General features: G+C 38.5%; 1 protein-coding gene across 1 annotated transcript in view; it reads left to right on the top strand.

Moving 5' to 3' along the window:
- The window catches only part of sdc2 (syndecan 2), a 66570-nt gene extending 52721 nt beyond the window's left edge, over positions 1–13849 (top strand). The window contains exons 2-5 of the mRNA XM_057827541.1: positions 441–555; positions 5704–5876; positions 9454–9583; positions 12426–13849. Of these exons, the coding sequence (XP_057683524.1) occupies positions 441–555; positions 5704–5876; positions 9454–9583; positions 12426–12589 (582 nt within the window). The 3' untranslated portion in view covers positions 12590–13849. The remainder of the gene's footprint in view (positions 1–440; positions 556–5703; positions 5877–9453; positions 9584–12425) is intronic.
- The last annotated feature ends 9270 nt before the right edge of the window (positions 13850–23119 follow it).

A 23119-nucleotide genomic window follows, 5' to 3' on the forward strand; every position in this document is an offset into this window, starting at 1 on the left:
GTGGCAGCTCACTACAGATTAGCTCATCAGACTTGAAAAGAAGTTGCCTTGGTTACAATTATAACTATTCCAGTCAACACAATAAGTATTTTCTCATTTTTCTGGTACGTATATACGAGACATACGTTTTTCAGTGAAATCTCGTTAAATCTTAATTCACTCTTGCGGCGTGAAGGAGCCTTTTTAAACAGCCCCCTTTTCACAAGCGTTCGCCCATTGAGCCGGAATACAAACATTCCAACCATTAAGCCCAGTTGTCAAGACGGTGGAGTCGGCAGATGACCTGACCTTGCAATCAGTCAGTGCTGGTGGTGTCTTTTTAAAAGCTTTTGAATGAATTGGAGTTTAAAAAAAAAAGTCTTCCTTTTTATGAGTTACGAAACCATGGATGTTAAAAATAAAAAAAGACAATTCTGAATGGCGAATTCTTTGTTTTGCAGATAGCGGACGCAGCCAAAACGTCCTCCCAGGCTGACGATTTATACATAGACGACGCGGGATCAGGGGGTTACTACCCCGAAGATGATGATGACTTTAACTCAGGGTCTGGTTCAGGTAAGAAATGGGTGTATCAAGTAGGCCAAAAAAAGTCAAAATCACTTGAATCGATTCGAATCCTAATAGATTTTGTAATACAGGCAACTATCCAATGAGTTGTTATCATGTATTTACATGAAATCGGTGATTTACACTGAGCGGTTAAGAAAGGATCTAATCAAATTGATTGGAAACATAAAAACAATCAATATCAACTAGGGCTGTCAAACGATTAAAATTTTTAATCGAGTTAATCAAAGCTTAAAAATTAATTAATCGTAATTAATCGCAATTCAAACCATATATAAAATATGCCATATTTTTCTGTAAATTATTGTTGGAATGGAAAGATGGATATATACATTCAACATACGGTAGATAAGTACTGTATTTGTTTATTATAACAATAAATCAACAAGATGGCATAAACATTAACATTCTGTTAAAGCGATCCATGGATAGAAAGACTTGTAGTTCTTAAAAGATAAATGTTAGTACAAGTCATGGAACGTTTATATTAAAACCCCTCTTAATGTTTTCGTTTTAATAAAATGTGTAAAATTTTCAATCAAAAAGTAAACTAGTAGGTCGCCATTGTTGAAGTCAATAATTACACAATTCTCATGGTCAAAAAATCAGTCGCACAAAAGCGCCAGCAGAGGGCGACAAAACTCCAAAAAAGCAGTAAGTGCACATGACCGTGTGCTGTCATTTTAATCTGTTTGAGCGGGGCATGTGCGTTAATTGCGTCAAATATTTTAACGTGATTAATTTCAAAAATTAATTACCGCCCGTTAACGCGATAATTTTGACATTTACATTTTGTCACCAAAAATGTTTTTTTAAATGTTAAAATGCGAAATGTTTGAAAATATATCAGCGTCTAAAGAAATGACATCGTATCATCTTGAAATTGGTGATTTACATCTTGTGTCTGTCGTCTTATAATCGCGGTCTAGACATTATACCCATTCACGACGCTAGATGGCGGTAGATATCATTGAAGCGACGTTCTGTCATGACGGATCTCAGTTACTCTCCCCATTCACGACGCTAGATGGCGCCAGATATCAATGAAGCGATGTTCTGTCATTACAGATCTCAGCTACTCTCAAGTTTAACCAGTTTGCATTATTTTATTGTCGGCTGTCAAATGATTAAATTTTTTAATCGAGTTTATCACAGCTTAAAAATTAATTAATCGTAATTAATCGCATTTCAAACCATCTATAAAATATGCCATTTTTCTGTAAATTATTGTTGGAATGGAAAGATAAGACACAAGACGGATATATACATTCAACATACGGTACATAAGTACTGTATTTGTTTATTATAACAATAAATCAACAAGATGGCATTAACATTCTGTTAAAGCGATCCATGGATAGAAAAACTTGTAGTTCTTAAAAGATAAATGTTAGTACAAGTCATAAATTTTATATTAAAACCCATCTTACTGTTTTTTTTCTTTTTTTTTTTTCGTTTTAATAAAATTTGTAAAATTTTCAATCAGAAAATAAGCTAGTAGGCCGCCATTGTTGATGTCAATAATTAAACAATTCTCATGGTCATAAAATCAGTCGCACCCAAGTGCCAGCAGAGGGCGAAAAAACTCCCAAAAAAACACAAGTAACAAGTGCACATGACCCTGTGCTGTCATTTTAACCTGTTTGAACGGGGCATGTGCGTTAATTGCCTCAAATATTTTAACGTGATTAATTTTTTTAAAAATTACCGCCCGTTAACGCGATAATTTTGGCATCCCTAATATCAGCACATTTGAGTTCTTACATTTTGTCACCAAAAACGTTTTTCTAAATGTTAAAATGCTAAATGTTTGAAAATATTGTATCAGCGTCCAAAGAAATGACATCGTATCATCTTGAAATTGGTGATTTACATCGATCGGTTAAGGAAGAATCCAATCACATCAATCTAAATTTAAAAAAAAAAATAATAATAATAATAAAATCAATATTGTCATTTTATAGTTATGAAACAACAATTGTCAAAAACATCAAAATTGCTGGTTCAGGTGAAATGTAAGTGTAATATCAGCAAATATCGTATCGGTATCTAACCCTTTATTGCCAAATGTATCACATTTGATACACCTCAAATTTCATGATTTTGAGAGTTATTGAGTGTTTTGACATTTCTTTTTGAAAAAAAAAATGATGGATGCAAGTCCACACATGCATCTGCAGTTTCCATGGGGAAAAAACATGATTTAGCTAGGGTTATAGACATTAGAGCGCTTATTACAAATATTAATTTTGGCATTTCTTTTTACAAATTTGAAAAACAAAGGTTTCATTAGGACCATATTTTTCAAATTTTGGGATTCTCTGATAATTGCTTCATGTTGCAGGTCTTTAAGGGCTTAAGAATGGATATTAATCATATCTGGTAGTATGAAAAAGAATCTGAACCATTTTGAATTTCTCAGATTTCTGCATAAAATCACCATCAAATATGATCGGATCTTTGTCAAAATCACACAGATGAAAAAACAGTGTCTTCTTCAACTAAAACCACCCAAACATTTATAGGCTTGAATATTTTCATGAGGATAGCATGCAAACAATGACAGAAGGGGGGAAAAATAAGTAAGTGAACACTCTGCCTAAGGAGACAAAGAGCAATTGAAATCAATTTTCACCAAACAATTTAAATCAGGTGTGTGCCCAATCACTGATGAGTAGTTTAAAGTTGCCCTGCCCACTATAAAACACACACCCAGTAAGAACTGTCTCGAGGAGAAGCATTGTCTGATGTGCAGCATGGCTCGGTCAAAACAGCTGTCTGAACACCTGTGTTTAAGGATTGTTGATTCGTATAAAGATGGGAAAAGATACGAAACCATTTCTAAAAGTCTGGATGTTCATCAATTGACAGTCAAAGAAGTTGTCTACAAATGGTGAGAGTTTTGCACTGTTGCTTCTCTCCCAAGGAGTGGCCGTCCACCAAAGATGACGCTAAGAGTTCAGCGCAGAATACTCAGAGAGGTAAAAAAGAACCCTAGATTGTCTGCTAAAGACTTACAGAAATCACTAGCACAGTCCAATATCTATGTGAACACATCAGCTATATGTAAAACTATGGCCAACAACGGTGTTCATGGGAGGACTCCACTGAGGAAGACACTGCCGTCTAAAAAAACATTGTTGCTCGTTTAATGTTTGCAAAAAGGCACTTGGACACTTCACAAAAGTTTTAGCAAAATATTTTGTGGACTGATGAAACCAAAGTTGAATTGTTTGAGAGTAACACACTACATCATGTGTGAAGGAAAAATGGAACAGCTCACCAACATCAACACCTCATCCCCACTGTGAAGCATGGTGGAGGGAGCATCATGATTTGGGGCTGTTTTGCTACCTCAGGGCCTGGACAACTTGCAATCAATAATGGAAGAATGAATTCAAAAGTTTATCTGGATGTTTTGCTGGAAAACCTGAGGCCGTCTGTCATAGAGTTGAAGCTAAAAATAGGATGGATGCTTCAACAAGACAATGATCCAAAACACAGAAGTAAATCAACTTCAGAATGGTTTCAGAAGAACAAAAGGCACGTTCCGGAGTGGCCAAGTCAGTCCAGACTTGAACCCCATTGAGATGCTGTGGCATGACCAAAAGACAGCGATTCATGCCAGACATCCCAGGAATCTGACTGAACTACAGCAGTTTTGTAGAGGAGAATGGGCCAAGATTAGTCCTGATCGATGTGCCAGCTGATATGCAGCTAGAGGAAGCGTCTGGTTGAAGTTATTGCTGCCAAAGAGGGTGCCACAAAATAATAAGTGTGATGCTTCACTTACTTATTTTTCCCCCTTCTGTCATTGTATACATACTATCCTCATTAAAATATGAAAACCTATAAACGTTTGGGTAGTTTTAGTTAAAGCAGTTTTTTCATCTGTGTGATTTTGATAAAGATCAGATCACATTTGATGGTTTAGATTAGGGCTGTCAAAATTATCGCGTTAACGCGCGGTAATTAATTTTTTAAATTAATCACGTTAAAATATTTGACGCAATTAACGCACATGTCCCGTTCAGACAGTATTCTGCCTTTTGGTAAGTTTTACAGCAAGGCTTTTTGTGCTGTCTAACAGCGAACTCTTGTGGTCGCTTTGCGACATGGTTTATTGTTGTCTTGCCAGTTCAATATGGCTGCACGACGTCTCGGGCTGATGCCTACGTTGTAATGTTGTGCTTATATGATCCTTGGACAAGATTTGTCGGTAAGTATAGTTGTTGTAAATAATGTACATATTATGTTAGTAAGCGAAATGTTATATTTTTTTGTATGAGACGCTTTTTGTTTATGTTTAGTGAACCTGTATAGCGGGCTAAGCTAACGTTGTTGCTAATGCAATGCTTGTGTACTTTTTTTTGTAGTTTTACAACGGTCTAAAGAGGAGAATGGTTTGAGGCCATTTTATTAATAAATCAGATGAAAAAGGAAGAAGTCTGATTATTATGGCGTCGTTCCCTAGCTGTCTAGCTTTGGAAAAAGTAGACGCTTCGGAGTGAGGACAGTATAGACAGATTTAAATGACAGTAGAGTGAAATGTCCACTGCATTCCTTATGTACCGTATGTTGAATGTATATATCCATCTTGTGTCTTATCTTTCCATTCCAACATTTTACAGAATATATATATAATTTACAGAAAAATATGGCATATTTTATAGATGGTTTGAATTGCGATTAATTGCAATTAATTACGATTAATTAATTTTTAAGCTGTAATTAACTCGATTAAAAATTTTAATCGTTTGACAGCCCTAGTTTAGATACTTTGCGTCCCACTGTATTATCATCAGGAAATTGGCGATTTTCACCACTAGTGTAACAATCCATCCGGATTTCTGTATCGATTAAGCGAAATCAATCAAAAATAAACTCACTGGTTGACAGTGACCACCATAGACGTCCAATCCATTTGAAGTGGGAGGGTTGGGAGTTCAAACGGATTGAACGTCTACTATTGATAAACACATTGAAATTCACTGCAAAAGGATAAAAGCTTGTTTTTCTGTCTATTGTATCAAAAATTGCTGTAACAACATATCGTAAGATTATCATCTTGAGGTTCCCACCTCTATATCCGACAATTATGTGATAGCTTCTAACATTTTCGCCTCCGTTTCGCAGGCGCAGGTGAAGAAGTGGCTGAAGAAAGCGTGACGGTCAGCATGGTGTACATCGCGCCCAAAGCGGAAGAACCCACCAAGGACTCCACCAAAGACTTCACCCCCAAGGTGGAGACGGCGACGGTTCGACAAAAGCCTAGCGACAGCACGCCCAAGAAACCATTCAGAACAGAGGTCAGTCTAGCCAATGGTAGACAAGGAAAACCTTGTATGAAACGCAATCATTTGAAGCATCAGAGAACAAACACAAAGCATTCGCAACGCAACAAAATTGCGCCGATTCTCCTCAGCGAGCGGCACAGTTGCCGTGGTAACGTCACAACACTCCCCCGCCCACACGGGGATGCTTTTTAGAATTAATTATTGCTGTCAGTCATTTTAGTTCAAAGGGAAACAAGGTGCGAACAATTAGCGGTCTATATTTTGTTACCACCGTATATTTGAAATCATTTCCTATACAAAGACATAAATAATGATGTTAATAGATGTTAAATGCTGTGCTGCCAACTCCCCAGTAAGGAAAGTAGCTATTGGCCGTCCTAAAAGTCGCTGGATAACGTCATCACCTAATTTACATAATCAGCTATTTGCATGTAATTCAAGGTTTCTACAGGTATCAGCAAATCTCATTTAATGCCACTTTAAACACATTTAATGCCCATGCCCAACTGCAGGTTGTGTCACACACACAAATTATCAGTAGATTTGTCCGATAATGACTTTTTAATCGATATCCCGATATTGTCCAAATCCGAAAATCCGACCCCTATATCAAACCGATACAGATATACAGTATGCGGTTGTGGACTTAAAATTCTATGTCTAATTGTATTGTGATGCCCAATTGGTTACTCTAATAATGATAAATGTAACAACTTTAAGGTTTTCCAATAAACATTCTATGACAAATAAGGGAACAACCTCATCTGAAGTAATGGGAAAAAGTGCCTTTATTTCACAACTATATTTAATGTTGAAATAAAAATAGTGCAAACATCAGTTTTTGGGATTAAATGCAAGTGCAAAGTGCCAATAAGGCACTGCCTATCACATATGGCTCATACAGTGCTTCTGGCTCAAAATAAGAACAAAGGCACATACAGTGGGGCAAATAAGTATTTAGTCAACCACTAATTGTGCAAGTTCTCCCACTTGAAAATTTTAGAGAGGCCTGTAATTTTCAACATGTGTAAACCTCAACCATGAGAGACAGAATGTGGAAATAAAAAACAGAAAATCACATTGTTTGATTTTTAGAGAATTTATTTGCAAATCTTGGTGGAAAATAAGTATTTGGTCAATACCAAAAGTTAATCTCAATACTTTGTTATGTACCCTTTTTTGGCAATAATGGAGGCCAAACGTTTTCTGTAACTCTTCACAAGCTTTTCACACACTGTTGCTGGTATTTTGGCCCATTCCTCCATGCAGATCTCCTCTAGAGCAGTGATGTTTGGGGGCTGTCGTTGGGCAACACGGACTTTCAACTCCCTCCTCACCCCGTGGCGTCAAAATGATAACAAGAACGGTGAGCAAAAATCCCAGAACCACATGGGGGGACCTAGTGAATGACCTACAGAGAGCTGGGACCACAGTAACAAAGGCTACTATCAGTAACACAATGCACCGCCAGGGACTCAAATCCTGCACTGCCAGACGTGTCCCCCTGCTGAAGCCAGTACACGGGAGAATGTGTTATGGTCGAATGAAACCAAAATAGAAACACAGGTTCTCGTGTTTGGAGGAGAAAGAATACTGAATTGCATCCGAATAACACCATACCCACTGTGAAACATGGGGGTGGAAACATCATGCTTTGGGGCTGTTTTTCTGCAAAGGGACCAGGACGACTGATCTGTGGAAAGGAAAGAAGGAATAGGGCCATGTATGGAGAGATTTTGAGTGAAAATCTCCTTCCATCAGCAAGGGTATTGAAGATGAGAGGTGGCTGGGTCTTTCAGCATGACAACGATCCCAAACACACAGCCAGGGCAACAAAGGAGTGGCTTCGTAAGAAGCATTTCAAGGTCCTGGAGTGGCTTCGCCAGTCTCCAGATCTCAACCCCATAGAAAAGTTGTAGAGGGAGTTGAAAGTCCGTGTTGCCCAACGACAGCCCCAAAACATCCCTGCTCTAGAGCAGATCTGCATGGAGGAATGGGCTCAAAATACCAGCAACAGTGTGTGAAAAGCTTGTGAAGAGTTACAGAAAACGTTTGGCCTCCGTTATTGCCTACAAAAGGGTACATAACAAAGTATTGAGATGAACTTTTGAAATTGACCAAATGCTTATTTTCCACCATGATTTGCAAATAAATTCTTTAAAAATCAAACAATGTGATTTTCTGGGCTTTTTTCCACATTCTGTCTCTCATGATTGAGGTTTACCCATGTTGACAATTACAGGCCTCTCTAATATTTTCAAGTGGGAGAACTTGCACAATTAGAGGTCGACTAAATACTTATTTGCCCCCACTGTAGCTTCAGTACAGTGAATGAGGTATGTGGTGAGTTTATAATTCATTATTTTTCAGTCCTTCATTGCAATTAATTTTTGCACCAAGAATGCAAATCGTATGCCTACATAACAAATCCCAAGTATCTTATGCTAGGCTTAGGTTCGGAAGGTCTGAATGCACAAATCCGAATTTTTAAATGTTTTTCCGACTCGAGTGAGGCATTAACTTGATGGTCTGAACAGGACAAGTCGCACAGAAGTGGACCATTTCAAATCCGATCTGTGTTACTTTCGTATGTGGTTTAAATCCGATCTGGGCCACATTTTTCCAGAATGTGGCGGCGGTCTGAACGGTCAAGTCTCCCAGTTCGGAATTCATGCATTAATTACCGTATAAGCCCGAATATAAGACGGCCCTGATTATAAGACAACCCCCTCTTTTTCAAGACTCAAGTTTGAAAAAAGACTTTTTGAACCCCAAATTTTTATACAGAAAATAATTACAGTACATCCGAAACAAATGATTACAACAATATATTTGAGAGAAAAAGCATGTTATTTTGCCTCACTCAAATCTTAATAACTGAACATTTAAATATGTAAACTAAAGTGCAATCACATTCGTAAATGAATGGCCTCTGGTTTTTGAAATGTAAATAAACCAATCTATTGTGATAAAACAATAAAATTGCAACAACTGCATTAACCATTAAAGTGAAGTCTAACTAACTGTAGTCTTGAAACAAATCTAAATAAGGAAAAACATTGCAATAAAATAGGGCTGTCAAAATTATCGCGTTAACGGGCGGTAATTACTTTTTTAAATTAATCACGTTAAAATATTTGACGCAATTAACGCACATGCCCCGCTCAAACAGATTAAAATGACAGCAGTGTAATATCTGCTTGTTACTTGCTTTTTGGTGTTTGTCTTTGGTCTTTAATTTAAAAAAATAATTAACGCCCGTTGACGCGATAATTTGGACAGCCCTAGTTTTTAGTATTACAGAGATTTTTAGTTTCCTAAGTACTAGTTTTAGTCCAGTTTTAGTCGAGGAAACCGCTAAAGTTTTTTTTTTAACAAAAGTCATTAGCTTACCTTTCAGTAAAATATTGAGTCAGGCATGTTAACAGATCTCCCTAACCTCAGAACTTTGATCCTAAATCTCTTCCGGACTACTTTCACTAAATCGTCTTCCCGACAAAAAGAAAAATCACAAGATAACCCTAACTCAAACAGGGAACCCGTCCAGACTCCTTTGGACTAAACTCAATCCCGTGTTTTCTAAATCCAGGCCCCAGCGCCTGTTACAGAAGAGATGCAGAGGAACCAGATGACCAGCACAACCATCGCTCCAGGCTCAGCCCAGGAGCCCATCGAGGTCCGCACCGAGAACCTCTTCCAAAGGACGGAGGTGTTGGCAGGTAAGAGACTTTTACAAGTTTCTTCATTTCTTTGAATTTTCCGCACGCTAGCATATTAGTTGGCAGCTAAATCCCAGGAATCTCGGTAGGCTTTTCCTTGAAGTCTCACACCTGAGCCGCTTCTCAAAATAAACACTTTTAATAAACTCTGTCTGTCTTCCTCTTTGGGACCTTGTAGAGTTCACATTGGGTTTTCAAGCGCCTTCTTCCGTACTCCCGTCTGAAGCCATCTGTCCTCCGCTCGGCGCGTCTGAGTTAAGCATTTGATTGGCACTTCACGCGGCGATGAACGCAGCCTCTCGGCTTGCCTGGTTTCTCACGCTTTTTGATGGCAGCATTTTATCCTATTTGCGGGGTTTTTGCAATGCTAATTGTCAACACGGATAACAAAGATGGCCTCCCACTACTTTTGTTTCTCATAACAACAGTTACATCAGCATGACTGTGAAGACACTACTACACCAAATTATGCCATTTCTAGAGGAGTCAAACTCACAAATATTAGTGTTTTTCAACTAAGTGTAACTGACTTTAAGGCACCATTTACAAAATCTAAGAAAAAATAGGAATAGGGTATTTACACTGGATTAGATTGCATGGCCACTTGCGTTCTCTTTCGTATTAAACAGTGTCACAAATCCCAATGGTGTGTTCACGACCAGTCTGAAACCACAAAAGCACTTAACTTCGACTCATTGGCTGCCTTTGGCAACGTCACACGTAGGCATGTGCCGGTATGAGATTTTTACGGTACGATAACCTTGAGGAAAAATAACGCGGTTTCACGGTATCATGGTATTGCAATTATACAGTGCCCTCCATAATTATTGGCACCCCTGAAAAAGATGTGTTTTTTAGCTTCTAATATATATTTTTTAACTCAAATAATATGGGACCTTAATGGAAAAAAAGAGAGAAATCCAACCTTCAATACAAGTGCATTCATTCAGTGGGGAAAAAATCCCACATAAAGAAAAAAATTATTTGACATCAAATAATGTGTGTCACAATTATTAGCACCCCTGGTGTTAATACTTTGTACAACCCCCTTTTGCTAACAAAACAAGGTCTGGGGACTGAGATGGCCATGGGAGGAGCCTGATTTTGTCTCTGGTGAACCATTTCTGTGTAGATTTGGCCATATGTTTAGGGTCATTGTCTTGCCGAAAGTGAGGACCCATCTTCAGCTTTCGGGCAGAGGGCAACAGATTTTGATTTAAAATGTCCTGGTATTTCAAAGCATTCATGATGCCATGCACCCTAACAAGGTTCCCAGAGCCTTTGGAAGCGAAACAGCCCCACAGCATCACTGACCCACCCCCATACTTCACAGTGGGTATGAGGTGCTTTTCAGCATGCGCATCTTTCGTGGCACGCCAGACCTACTTAGAGTGTTTGTTGCCAAAAAGCTCAATCTTGGTCTCACACAAAAATACACACGGTCCCTATTTTTGACACAAAAATACACAAAACACAAAAATACACACGGTCCCAGGCTTCAACTGGGACCGTGTGCTTTGGTCAGATGAGACCAAGATTGAGCTTTTTGGCAACAAACACTCTAAGTGGGTCTCGCGTGCCACGAAAGATGCGCATGCTGAAAAGCACCTCATACCCACTGTGAAGTACGGGGGTGGGTCAGTGATGCTGTGGGGCTGTTTCACTTCCCAAGGCCCTGGGAACCTTGTTAGGGCGCATGGCATCATGAATGCTTTGAAATACCAGGACATTTTAAATCAAAATCTGTTGCCCTCTGCCCGAAAGCTGAAGATGGGTCGTCACTGGGTCTTTCAGCAAGACAATGACCCTAAACATATGGCCAAATGTACACAGAAATGGTTCACCAGATACAAAATCAAGCTTCTCCCATGGCCATCTCAGTCCCCAGACCTTATTTTGTTGGCAAAAGGGGGTTGTACAAAGTATTAACACCAGGGGTGCTAATACTTGTGACACACATTATTTGATGTCAAATAATTTTTTCTTTATATGGGACTTGTATTGAAGGTTGGATTTTCTTTTTTTTTCCATTAAGGTCCCATATTTTTTGAATTAAAAAAAATATATATTAGAAGCTAAAAAACACATCTTTTTCAGGGGTGGCAATAATTATGGAGGGCACTGTAGCTCCAAAATGTGTTATTTTGAGATGTATGGTTTAAAAAAAATATTTCTTTCCAGGATTTTTAAAAAAAATTCAGAACATATTTGCAAATTGGAACATGAATGTAATGTTGAAATAAACAAAAACAAAAAAAATATTTTAAATGAAATTAAAATCAATAGAACTTGTAGACTACCCACAGCCACAGCTCAAGTTGCTCAAGATTAGAGCAAGAACAAAAATAATTGCTATAAAAGAGTAAAAAGTTTTTTTTTTTTTTTTTTTTTTTGAGGGGGGGGCAAAAAAGCTCAAGTGAAGTTTCGCCATTTTCAGCCAATGTGTCAACTCTTGTCTACATGCCTTTGTGTTAAAAAGAAAGAATTAATTTGCCCTCGAAGTTCAGCACTAGCCCTAGTGTAGCAACTTGGGGCCGTGCATAGTTACGGACATTACAACACACAATGAATAGGTTGCCGCTGAACCCTTTATACTAGGCTGCCGCTAGTTTGAAACTGCCTTAAAAAAAATATTTAAAAAACCATCTCATTTGCAAGGCACGGCGCCTTATATTTTGGTGTGGTGGTGCGCCACAATATTTTATTTGTAGGGGAAACCCTGTACTGGCATCTACCATTTCTCTATTAGAATTATGCTAGCGGGCGCAACAAATGATATGCATTTTTTAATTTTCTTCTGTCGCCACCCTTCCTAATCACAATAAATCTTTATGTACGTCAGCTGTCATCGCCGGCGGCGTGATCGGCTTCCTTTTCGCCATCTTCCTCATCCTCCTCCTGGTTTACCGCATGAGGAAGAAGGACGAAGGCAGCTACGACCTGGGCGAGAGGAAACCTTCCGGCACCGCCTATCAGAAGGCCCCCACCAAGGAGTTTTACGCATAAGTCCCGCCCACCTTTCACGGGACCAACCAATCACAAGAGGCCGCCCGAGCCGCGGCGACAGCGAACACCTGAAACAACAAGTTACAATCTCCATTTAAGGAAAAATAGCGTAATGGAAAGCTTTTGCATAGCATATTGTTATTAAGATCTTTTTCCCTTCTTTTGTTTATAAAAAAAAAAAAAAGCTTTCCTCGTTTTATGGCAACTGTCAGCGTATTGTACGATTTTTTTATTTTTTAAAAAATAACAAACGGGATCTGTAAAAGTGATAAAATCAATCGCATCTGTCTTCTGTTTAAGGAGCTCGTGTTTAGTCGCTGACTACTTTTAACTGTAGCAGTATGAAAAGAAAAAAAAAATCAAACGTGGAAATAATTGAAAAGAATTATCCTGTATTCTTTTTCTTTTCTTTTGTCTTAGCATGTCTGATGTTGATCTCTAAAGTTGTATGACATTAATTTATCTTTTCTCTGATGTTGAAAAATGCCTTTGTAGTTTGGATGAAGCTCTTTTGTCTTCACATTAACGCTGTTAATAGTCAATGTACATTTTTTTCGCGCTCGCTTTTGAAACAAAAGTGGTGATTTTTTTTTTTTTTAATGTAATTACCATAAGCAGGAATCGGTAAAAGACGGAGTAGCGTTAACCCGAGTGGCTAAACTGGCATCTTGTCCCCTTTTCGGCGGCCTCTCGTTTTGTGTTTACCATCACGCCCACCTTCTTTCTTAGTCCGACTGGAGCGCGGCCAGTTAAGCTGTCGTTGGCCTGCCCCACTTCCTGCTTTGTGTTGACGCTTTGGGCCCAAAGACCTGCTCGCTGAAAGGCCTGATTGGACACAAACAGCAGGCCACATGCATAGCACATACCACTCAAATAAACAGTATAGACCCTGATGTTGACCGACCCAAAGACTTCCAGAATTGTTCCTCCGCGGCCACTTTTTTTTTTTTTGCTCTTTTCCACTTTCTCTTTCTCAATTAGAGAGGTCTGACCTTAGCGTATTAGTATATGGAAAGATATATAAATACAGTATATATGATGTATATTCACAAATGTTTTAAACCTTCAAAGTGCCTACCATTTGGACGGAAGATGATGCTCACAGTGAGCATGAGGCAAGGTTCCAAACAGCTTGACTGGCATTCAGTGTGCAGGATGACTGGAATGGGAACATTTTTGTTTTTTTAGTCTTACAAAAAGCTGACAGTATTGTACCTATAATTTCAAACAACACTACTGAATAAACATTGTGGCCTAATATCCAGTGGCTGTTGTGGACTTTGTTTTAGATTTAAAACTGCTGTGAATTGGAATGAGTTTATCACTAGTAGACGTCCAATTCGTTTGCAGTGGGAGGGATGGCAGCGAATGAACATGCGTTCATTCGCTGCCATCCCTCCCACTTCAAACGAATTGAACGTCTATGGCCGTCAGTGGCAGCCAATGCCAGGCCATAGACTTCAAAATGTATTGACGGGACACGGGGGTGGGGCCGATAAATAGGGGGCCTGCATTGTTGGCGAGGCCGTCAAAACTGACCGAGTGGAAACAGAAAAAGCAGCAGGGCCGAAAATCCAAAGTGGTATTTGCCATGTGACAAAATGGATTTTGCCATGTGGCACTTTTTTTTGCCATGTGGCGTTTTTTTTGCCATGTAGCTAAATGGATTTTGCCATGTGGCATTTTTTTTCTGCCATATGGCAAAATGGATTTTGACATGTGACTTTTTTTTGGTATGTGGCAAAATGGATTTTGCCATGTGGCACTTTTTTTTGCCATGTGGATTTTTTTCTGCCATGTGGCAAAATGAATTTTGACATGTAGCATTTTTTTGCTATGTGGCAAAATCGACTTTGCCATGTGGCATGTTGGCATGTTTTTTTTGCCATGTGGCAAAAAGGATTTTGCCATGTGGCGTTTTTTTTTTTTTTTTGCCATCTAGCTAAATGGATTTTGCCATGTTGCATTTTTTTTGCCATGTAGCAAAATGGATTTTGACATGTAGCATTTTTTTGCTATGTGGCAAAATCGACTTTGCCATGTGGCATGTTGGCATGTTTTTTTTGCCATGTGGCAAAATGGATTTTGCCATGTGGCGTTTTTTTGCCATGTATCTAAATGGATTTTGCCATGTGGCATTTTTTTGCCATATGGCACAATGGATTTTGACATGTGGCATTTTTTTGCTATGTGGCAAAATGGATTTTGACATGTGACATTTTTTTTTTGGTATGTGGCAAAATGGATTTTGCCATGTGGCACTTTTTTTTGCCATGTGGATTTTTTTCTGCCATGTGGCAAAATGGATTTTGCAATGTGGCATTTTTTTTGCCATGTGGCATTTTTTTGCCATGTGGCGTTTTTTTTTTTTGGCCATCTAGCTAAATGGATTTTGCCATGTGGCACTTTTTTTGCCATATGGATTTTTTTTTGCCATGTGGATTTTTTTTTGCCATGTGGTAAAATCGATTTTGCCATGTGGCGTTTTTTTTTTTGACATGTAGCTAAATGGATTTTGCCATGTGGCATTTTTTTTTTGCCATATAGAAGAATGGATTTTGACATGTGGCATTTTTTTTGCCATGTGGCAAAATGGATTTTGACATGTGGCATTTTTTTTTGCTATGTGACAAAATGGATTTTGCCATGTGGCATTTTTTTTTTTTTTTTTTTTTTTGGTATGTGGCAAAATGGATTTTGGTTTACCGCATTTTTTTTTAAGGGGGGCGGGGGTATGTGGCATTTTGGGGGTATATGGCAGTTTTGAAGACCATGCATGTCCATGCCATTGACGACTATGTACGTCCAAAATTTCCATTCATTTTAAATGTTAGAAAAACATGTTGTGGCTGTGATTTTTGACGATACACTTTACATTAGAGCGCACTGATATTCAGCTGACATCCAAGTCAGGCTATGCCAATGACGGCTATCCACGTCCAAATTTTCCATTCGTTTTAAATGGCAGAAAAATACGTGTGGCAGTGATTTTTGACCATACACTTAGCATTACAGTGCAATGCCATTGACTGCTATGCACGTCCAAATTTTCCAAACTCCAAATCCTTTTTGCCACATGACAAAATACATTTTGCCACGTGGCAAAAAAAATACCACATGGCAAAATCAATTTTGCCACATGGCAAAAAAAATGCCACATGGCAAATACCACTTTTGGTTCTCGCTGTCTCTCAGAAAAGAGCGTTTTTTGTTGAAAATTCTTGTGACTAAATGCTTAAATCCACGAATTCTTTATAGATATGGACGTAAAACAGTCTCGATTCTTGGTTAAAAGCAAAACAAAAAAAAAACTGTGCAGTTAGCGTTTATTTCACGTAAATATGTCGAAGTACAATGCTAGTTTTTTAGTGAATGTAGCTAGCGGCCGTCTGATGTAAACAGAGCTTTTTCAGTGAAAATTCTGGTTTATAAATGCTTAAATCCCCGAATTCTTTATAGATATGGACGTAAAACAGTCTCGATTCTTGGTTAAAAGCAAAGAAAAAAATTGTGCAGTTAGCGTTTATTTTACGTAAATATGTCGAAGTACAATGCTAGTCTGTTAGTGAATGTAGCTAGCGGCCGCCTGATGTCAACAGAGCTTTTCCGGTTAAAATTCGTGTGAATAAAGGCTTAAATCCATAAGCGGATTTTAAGGGGGGGCCAGGCAGGAAGTGATTTTTCTTTTTGAAAACATATATATTTTTGAAGCAACCTATTTTTTGATTGAATAATAATGACAAAAATGTCCTAGCCAAAATGTGGCCCGAACACATATCAACATTACTTCAATCAAATAAGTTGCGTCAATTAAAAAAATAAATAAATAAATAAATAATAATAATAATAATTCAAAGAAAAATAGCTTTCACATGCTTTTTTCAGTTTCAAATTAATTTTTTGCATTCAAACACATTTTTTTTTAATTGAAGCAACTTTTTTTATTGAAAATATATATTTTGATTGAAGCAACTTTTTTTGGATTGAAAAATAAAGACACAAATCTACCTCCATATGGCTCCGCCCAGGGGATACAATTTTTGACTAGGGTGACTACATTGGCACGACGCCGGCGGGCGTACCACATTCAATGTATGACGATCTTGGCGAAAAGTATTACCTAAGCAGCCTGATTTAGAATTCCCTTCAAGAATGATAGGAAACAAAAAACGCTCATTGTCAACTTATTAATTTTATTGCTAACACTGCGTTTCGGGGTCATCAACATGTTGTGCCCCCCCTGCCCCAAAAGTCAAACTCCGCCTCTGCTTAAATCCGCAAATTCTTTATAGATATGGACGTAAAACAGTCTATTCCAGGTTAAAAGCACAAAAAAAAAAAAAAAGTGCAGTTAGCGTTTATTTTACGTAAATATGTCGAAGTACAATGCTAGTCTGTTAGTGAATGTAGCTAGAAGCTGCCTGATGTAAACAGCTTTTCCGGTGAAAATTCTTGTGAATAAAGGCTTAAAACCCCGATTTTTTAAATAGTTATGGACTTAAAACAGTCCCGATTCTTGGTTAGAAGTAAAAAAAAAAATTTTTTTTTAAGTGCAGTTAGCATTTATTTTACGTAAATATGTCGAAGTGCAATGCTAGTCTGTTAGTAAATGTAGCTAGCGGCCGCCTGATGCAAACAGAGCTTTTCTGGTGAAAATTCTTGTGAATAAATGCTTAAATCCCCAAATTCTTTATAGATATGGACATAAAACAGTCTAAAAAAAAAAACATGCGGTTAGCTTTTATTTTACGAAAATATGTCAAAGTACAATGCTAGTCTAATAAACGCTAACTGATCCAATTTAGTAATAAATAATTAAATAAAACTGAAAAGATAACATTTAATGCATGCATTTAATTTTAGCACTAAGTACATCTTGGAAGGGTTACTTTCATTGATAACTTTGCCAATAGAGGGATAACAGGAAAGACTAAGGTATGACTGGGCTGGGTGAGCAGAGCGCAACATTTTAACTATTTCGACAGTTGCAATAAAATGCCCCCTGGAGGCGGTCTGTGTATTTTCTTTTTTTTTTTTTAATGTGTGAATAAATTAACTTCAGAAACATTCACTTAAAAATTTGGATCCTACAGTTGCACATTGGTGGAAAAACTCATCGGGGGAAATAGCTGGCTCAAATTGGCCAGTTTTTGAGAAGCTTAACCCCTTATAGGACACCCATTTACTCAATGGCCGCCATTGACGGCGAGGAGTAACTTGCAATCAGAGTGGAATGTTCCGGGAGGCATTCCAGCTGTAAGCAACGCAACGAAACAACAGCTGGGATAGAGAAAAAAAATGGGTCATCTAGTGATTTTCAATGGAAAGCTTTCTCAATATCATCACAGGGTGTAGACATCATTTGGGAAATAAGGTATGTGAAATGTGTCGCCGTCATAACTCATAAGCGGAGTTTAAGGGGGGACCGGGGGGCCACCCCCCGGTGGCCGAAAAGTGTTAATGCATGTAATTGACTTTTCTATATATAAGTTGTAAAGCAATAAAGCAAACAACAAAAATGAATGAAATGAACAAAAAAAAGATATTTTCATAAAGGGTTACATTATTTTTTTAACAGATCATGTGACTAGCACCTAGACGGTCATTTGCTTTGCATATTATGTTTTTAAAAATTAGGGGAGGGGAATTTTATTTTTCAAATGATTTTTTTCTTTGTTTGAAAATATATATTTTTTTATTTAAGCAACTTTTGGGGGGGATTGAATGAATTAGACACAACTGTCCTACCCAAAATATAGCCCAAACACAAAAAGGATTGCTAAAATCAAAGACAACTTTTTAAATTAAAAAATAAGTGTTCAAATGCAAATATTTGAGTCTCAAATATTTTTTCGCATTCAAAAACTTTTTCTATGATTGAAATTTTTCTTTTTTATTGAAGTGATTTTTCGTTTGAAAATATATATTCTTTGTTTGAAGCAACTTATTTTTTGATTGAATAATAAAGACACACATGTCCTAGCTAACTGTGCCAAAACTTAATAAAATTGAAATCAATCAAGAAAAAAATTCAAAGAAAAATAGCTTTCAAATGCATTATTTTGAGTTTTAAATTTATTTTTGCATTCAAACACCTTTTTTTTATTATCGAATAATGAAGACTAGCAATGCAACGGTTTGCGGTTCAAAGCCAAACCGTACGGTTCGCCCTGTACGGTTCAATACGCCTTTATGAACCGCGCCTTTTCGGTTTTGCAATTAATGTATTCCGAACGCTTGTGGAATGAAATGATAGAGCTCTCTGTGCCTGTGTGTGATGTGAAGCACCGCTGTGGAGAAATTCCCGCCCCGCAAGTAAATGTCGGATCGCTGTCAAGCACCTGTGTAATAGAAGCCGAGTAACGCCCTCTCTCGCTTAAGAGCGAAGTGAAAGTGAAACAAGAAAGAAAAAAAAATAGCTTTTGAGGAAGCACCGGCTTCTTTCAAATCTGCGGTGTGACAACATTTTGGTTCCCCCGTGTACTTCAATGCGGAGGGAGAGAAAATATTGAAGAAAAAAAAAAATGCAAGCATTGTTCAGCGCTTGTTCCCCATGCTAATGGCAACACTTTTATAACATGACTCCGGCACCTCAGCCGGCATCACCCACAGATATCACTTTCTCAGGGTAGGACAACCCCGAAGATGACACCAGTGAAAACACACGGCTTCGTTAATTTATTTGAGTTGCCCGCGTTACATTGTTCCCTCGCGGACATATTTCTCCAACAACGTAATCCCCGACATTTATGAAATGGCACGCAAAGCCATCGAAGATGATTTCACTAAAGCACATAGTTTCGCCCTGACCACTGATAGTTGGATGTCCCGTGCTACAGAGTGCTACTACGTAACTGTGACGGTCCACTATAATTCATACCTGTCAAATAGTACGGTCTCGTCGTAATTTGTACAAGTGAGCACTCATTTTTAAATATGTACGCTGTACGTTACGTTCAAAATCTGCACGTTTTTCGTGCATTACGTTTTTTTTTTTTTTCATCCGTTCAGATTTGGTCACTGTTTCTGCAACGAGACATGGCATTGGTTGAATGACGCGAGAAAAGTCAGAGACTCGGCGAGTGTTGAGACGCTGTAGCAAACCCGATGCTAGGCTAGGTGGCTCCAATATTACCTGACTTAGCCAACAACATAAAATCTACGCATAGATATCTCATGAATATAGAACTACATGCGAAATGACAGACTCGGTAGCGTTAGTAAACAGCCGCCATTTTAGAGCAGTAAACTTCTCAGAAAGGCTCTGTTGTAGTAAACCTTCTGAGCGAACCTGAGCAACTTTTTATCTAAAATACTCCTAAATCGGCAAAATCTTGACTTGAGTCTATCTTTAAAGGATGAAACAGTTTTAAAATTTTCACATGTCGATGGTAGACAGAAGGGAACTAATGCAAAAACGGGAGCAATTTTATCAACTTTACCGGTTGATTCACAACATTAAATGACCTCCAAACATAGCAAAGGTTAGGGTTTGTTTGTTTTGTTTTTTTTTCAATGGAAAAAAAACATGAAAGGTATCACCAGTTACTTTGCCAAGTAACTTTTTTACTACTATGTGTGTATTTTAGTAGTCAGTCACTACACTAGCCAAAGAGCTAAGAGGCATTTTAACAGTCGAAAATGTTTACATTTTAAGTGTTTACTTCATTTTCTAAAAGCAAAATAAAGCCATTTTTTTAGAAAAAAACAAAAAACAAAACACAAACCGAGACCAAACCGTGATCCCAAAACCGAGGTTCAAACCGAACGCTAACTGAACCGTTGCACCCCTAATGAAGACACAAATCTACCTCCATATGGCTCCACCCAGGGGATACAATTTTTGACTGGGGTAACTACATTTGCACGACACCGGCGGGCATACCATATTCAATGGATGATGATCTTGGCAAAAAGTATAGCTGTCCTAAGCAGCCTGATTTAGAATTCCCCTCAAACGCTCATTTTCAACTTATTATTATAAATATTCTTGTATGTTAATTTTATTGCCGACAATGCGTTTTGGGGTCATGAACATGTTGTGCCCCCCCTGGCCGAAAAGTCAAACTCCGCCTATGGTCGCCGTGTTTTTTTGTCAAAGTTGACCCTCATGTCAACTTAAGGTGAAATCTGGACTTGGTTTGACGCTTCATAATTTCACGCCTCGATTGAGATTTGAGGAAAAACACTCAAGTCAGGCGGCTAAAAGCTGAGCCCGCATTTGCTACCTATGGAATTATGACATATCCTTTGAGAACTGTCTCGGGGTCAGCGAGGTGCCGCGTGTCCAGTCGAGTCGGACGGCGGCTTAAAAGCTCCAGCCGTAGGCTTTTATGAGGCCTGACAGCCTGTTTATCTTGGACGGCGTTTCTTTGACATTTCTGCATGGTTTGATGCTGACTAGCAGGTTTATTAAATTAGCCGCAGCTACAAAGAGAATGGAACAAAAGAGAACCGGAGCAAAAATTGGAAATGGAGAACAAAAGAGGTCGGTAAAACATCTCTGGGACTTATCCGTGAATATAAAACTTTTTTGTTGTCGTCTTATGGCACTGAATAATCATGTTTCAGTGTCACAAGTGACGATAGATGTCCAATTCATTTGAGCTGGGAGACAAATGGCGCCTCACTGTAAATTAGACAATTAAAAAGTTCCTTCTGCTTGAAGAAAATGTTTGTTGCGGTAGGTGCGCTACCAAGAGTGTTAGGAAAGGGAGATTAATTGATTGACAGATTCAACCTTCGGTGCACCACGCCTTCAAGTAGGGGGCCATCCCACAATCTACTTCAGTTATTCGCAGCTGGTCGCAGCGACACATGTAGCGATCCAACGCCGGATTTATTTTGAAAAAGTATGAAAGCTGTACTGCATACAAAAAGGAAGGATTGTCTCAGGAGTGAGTTGTTCGAGGATTCAAGGTCATTATTATATTTTTCGTACTATGCATGCATCTTGAAACATTGTGAAAAAAAACAATGGGAGAAATTAGCCGCTACAGGATTGGCATTATACTTCGCAATATTTACGTAAAATAAATGCTACCTGCACGTTTTTTTTTGGCTTTTAACCAAGAACCGAGACTCTTTTACATCTATATCTATGAAGAATTCAGGGATTCAAGCATTTGTTCACGATAGTTTTTAACGCAAAAAGCTCTTTGTTGTACTAAGTGGGCCACCACATTGGCTAACAGATTAGCATCACATTGGACATATTTACGTAAAATAAATGCTAACTGCCCGTTTTTTTTTTTTTTTTTTTTTTTTTGCTTTTAACCAAGAATCAATACTCATCAAGTCCATGCCTCATAGACTGCAAGCTGCCATAAAAGCCAGAGGTGGTGCAACTAAATACCCTAATTTTCGCACTATAAGGCGCACCTGACTATAAGGCACCACCCACAAAAATTGGCATGAAAACGGCATTTGTTCATAGATAAGCCACACCGGACTATAAGCTGCAGCTGTCCTCACTGTATTATGGGATATTAACACTAAAAGATATTAACCGGTAATGCTTTATTTGACAGCAAAATCAAACACCCTTCATAACACCAAATGAACCCCCATGAAGCTTTGAACCACTTGGTTGTAAAGCTTCATTTGGTCATCACTGCTCCCTTGGGCGAGACAGTCAACCTCTGCTAACACCTGCGGTCAACACTGTTGTTGTTGTCCAACATGCCTCCTAGCATGCATTGCAGTGCGACAGATACAAATAACTATCAAAATTCATGTTCTGTGCTAATTACTTCTTCAGTTACTGTTCCAGTTGTTTCATTATTGCTAGTTAAGGTATTTGGTAACACTATATTTGACAGTGGCGCCATAAGACTGTCATTAGACAATGATAATTATGATATGACACTGTCATGAGCTATTATGAATGCTTATAACAGATGTCATTTATTGGGGAAATTGAAAATTCCCAAAAATTCAAGCTGAACATAAATGGAGTTAGTGACATCATTTGCCAGATGACACTTAATGACATAAGCATTCAGTAATACCCATGACAGTGTCATGTCACAATTATGATGGTCTTATGACAGTCTTATTGTTAGGGCCTCTGCCCCTCCTTCCTAATTACACGTCAGACGGGTGGAGCGGCCGCAGCTGTGAGCAGTTACAATCAGCCAGCTATAAAAGACCAGCGGACGCACCATCACGTCGCCAGATCAACTCGTCTAGTCCTGCTGTCAGTTGTATCCCGCCTTACTTGCATTTTTGTCTTCTCTCTCGGCTCACGATTTTTGCTTTTGTCCCAGGACCTGTTTACGCACGCCCCTTGTCGGATCTCCACGCCTGATTCCTCCCCGAGCTTTGCCTGCCTCTCGTCGGTCTGGATCTCGCCAGCAACGCTCAAACAATAAACAAAACATTTGGTTTTCCACAGCCTATCGGTCCCGTTGTCTGCTTTGGGATCCTCTCCCATCCACGAACCCTAACACTTATGACACTGCTGTCAAATAAAGTGTTCCATTTTAACCGAAATAAATCAACAAATAAGCCGCACTGGACTATAAGCCG

Source organism: Corythoichthys intestinalis, chromosome 22 (assembly GCF_030265065.1).
Source record: "Corythoichthys intestinalis isolate RoL2023-P3 chromosome 22, ASM3026506v1, whole genome shotgun sequence".
Lineage (NCBI taxonomy): Eukaryota > Metazoa > Chordata > Actinopteri > Syngnathiformes > Syngnathidae > Corythoichthys > Corythoichthys intestinalis.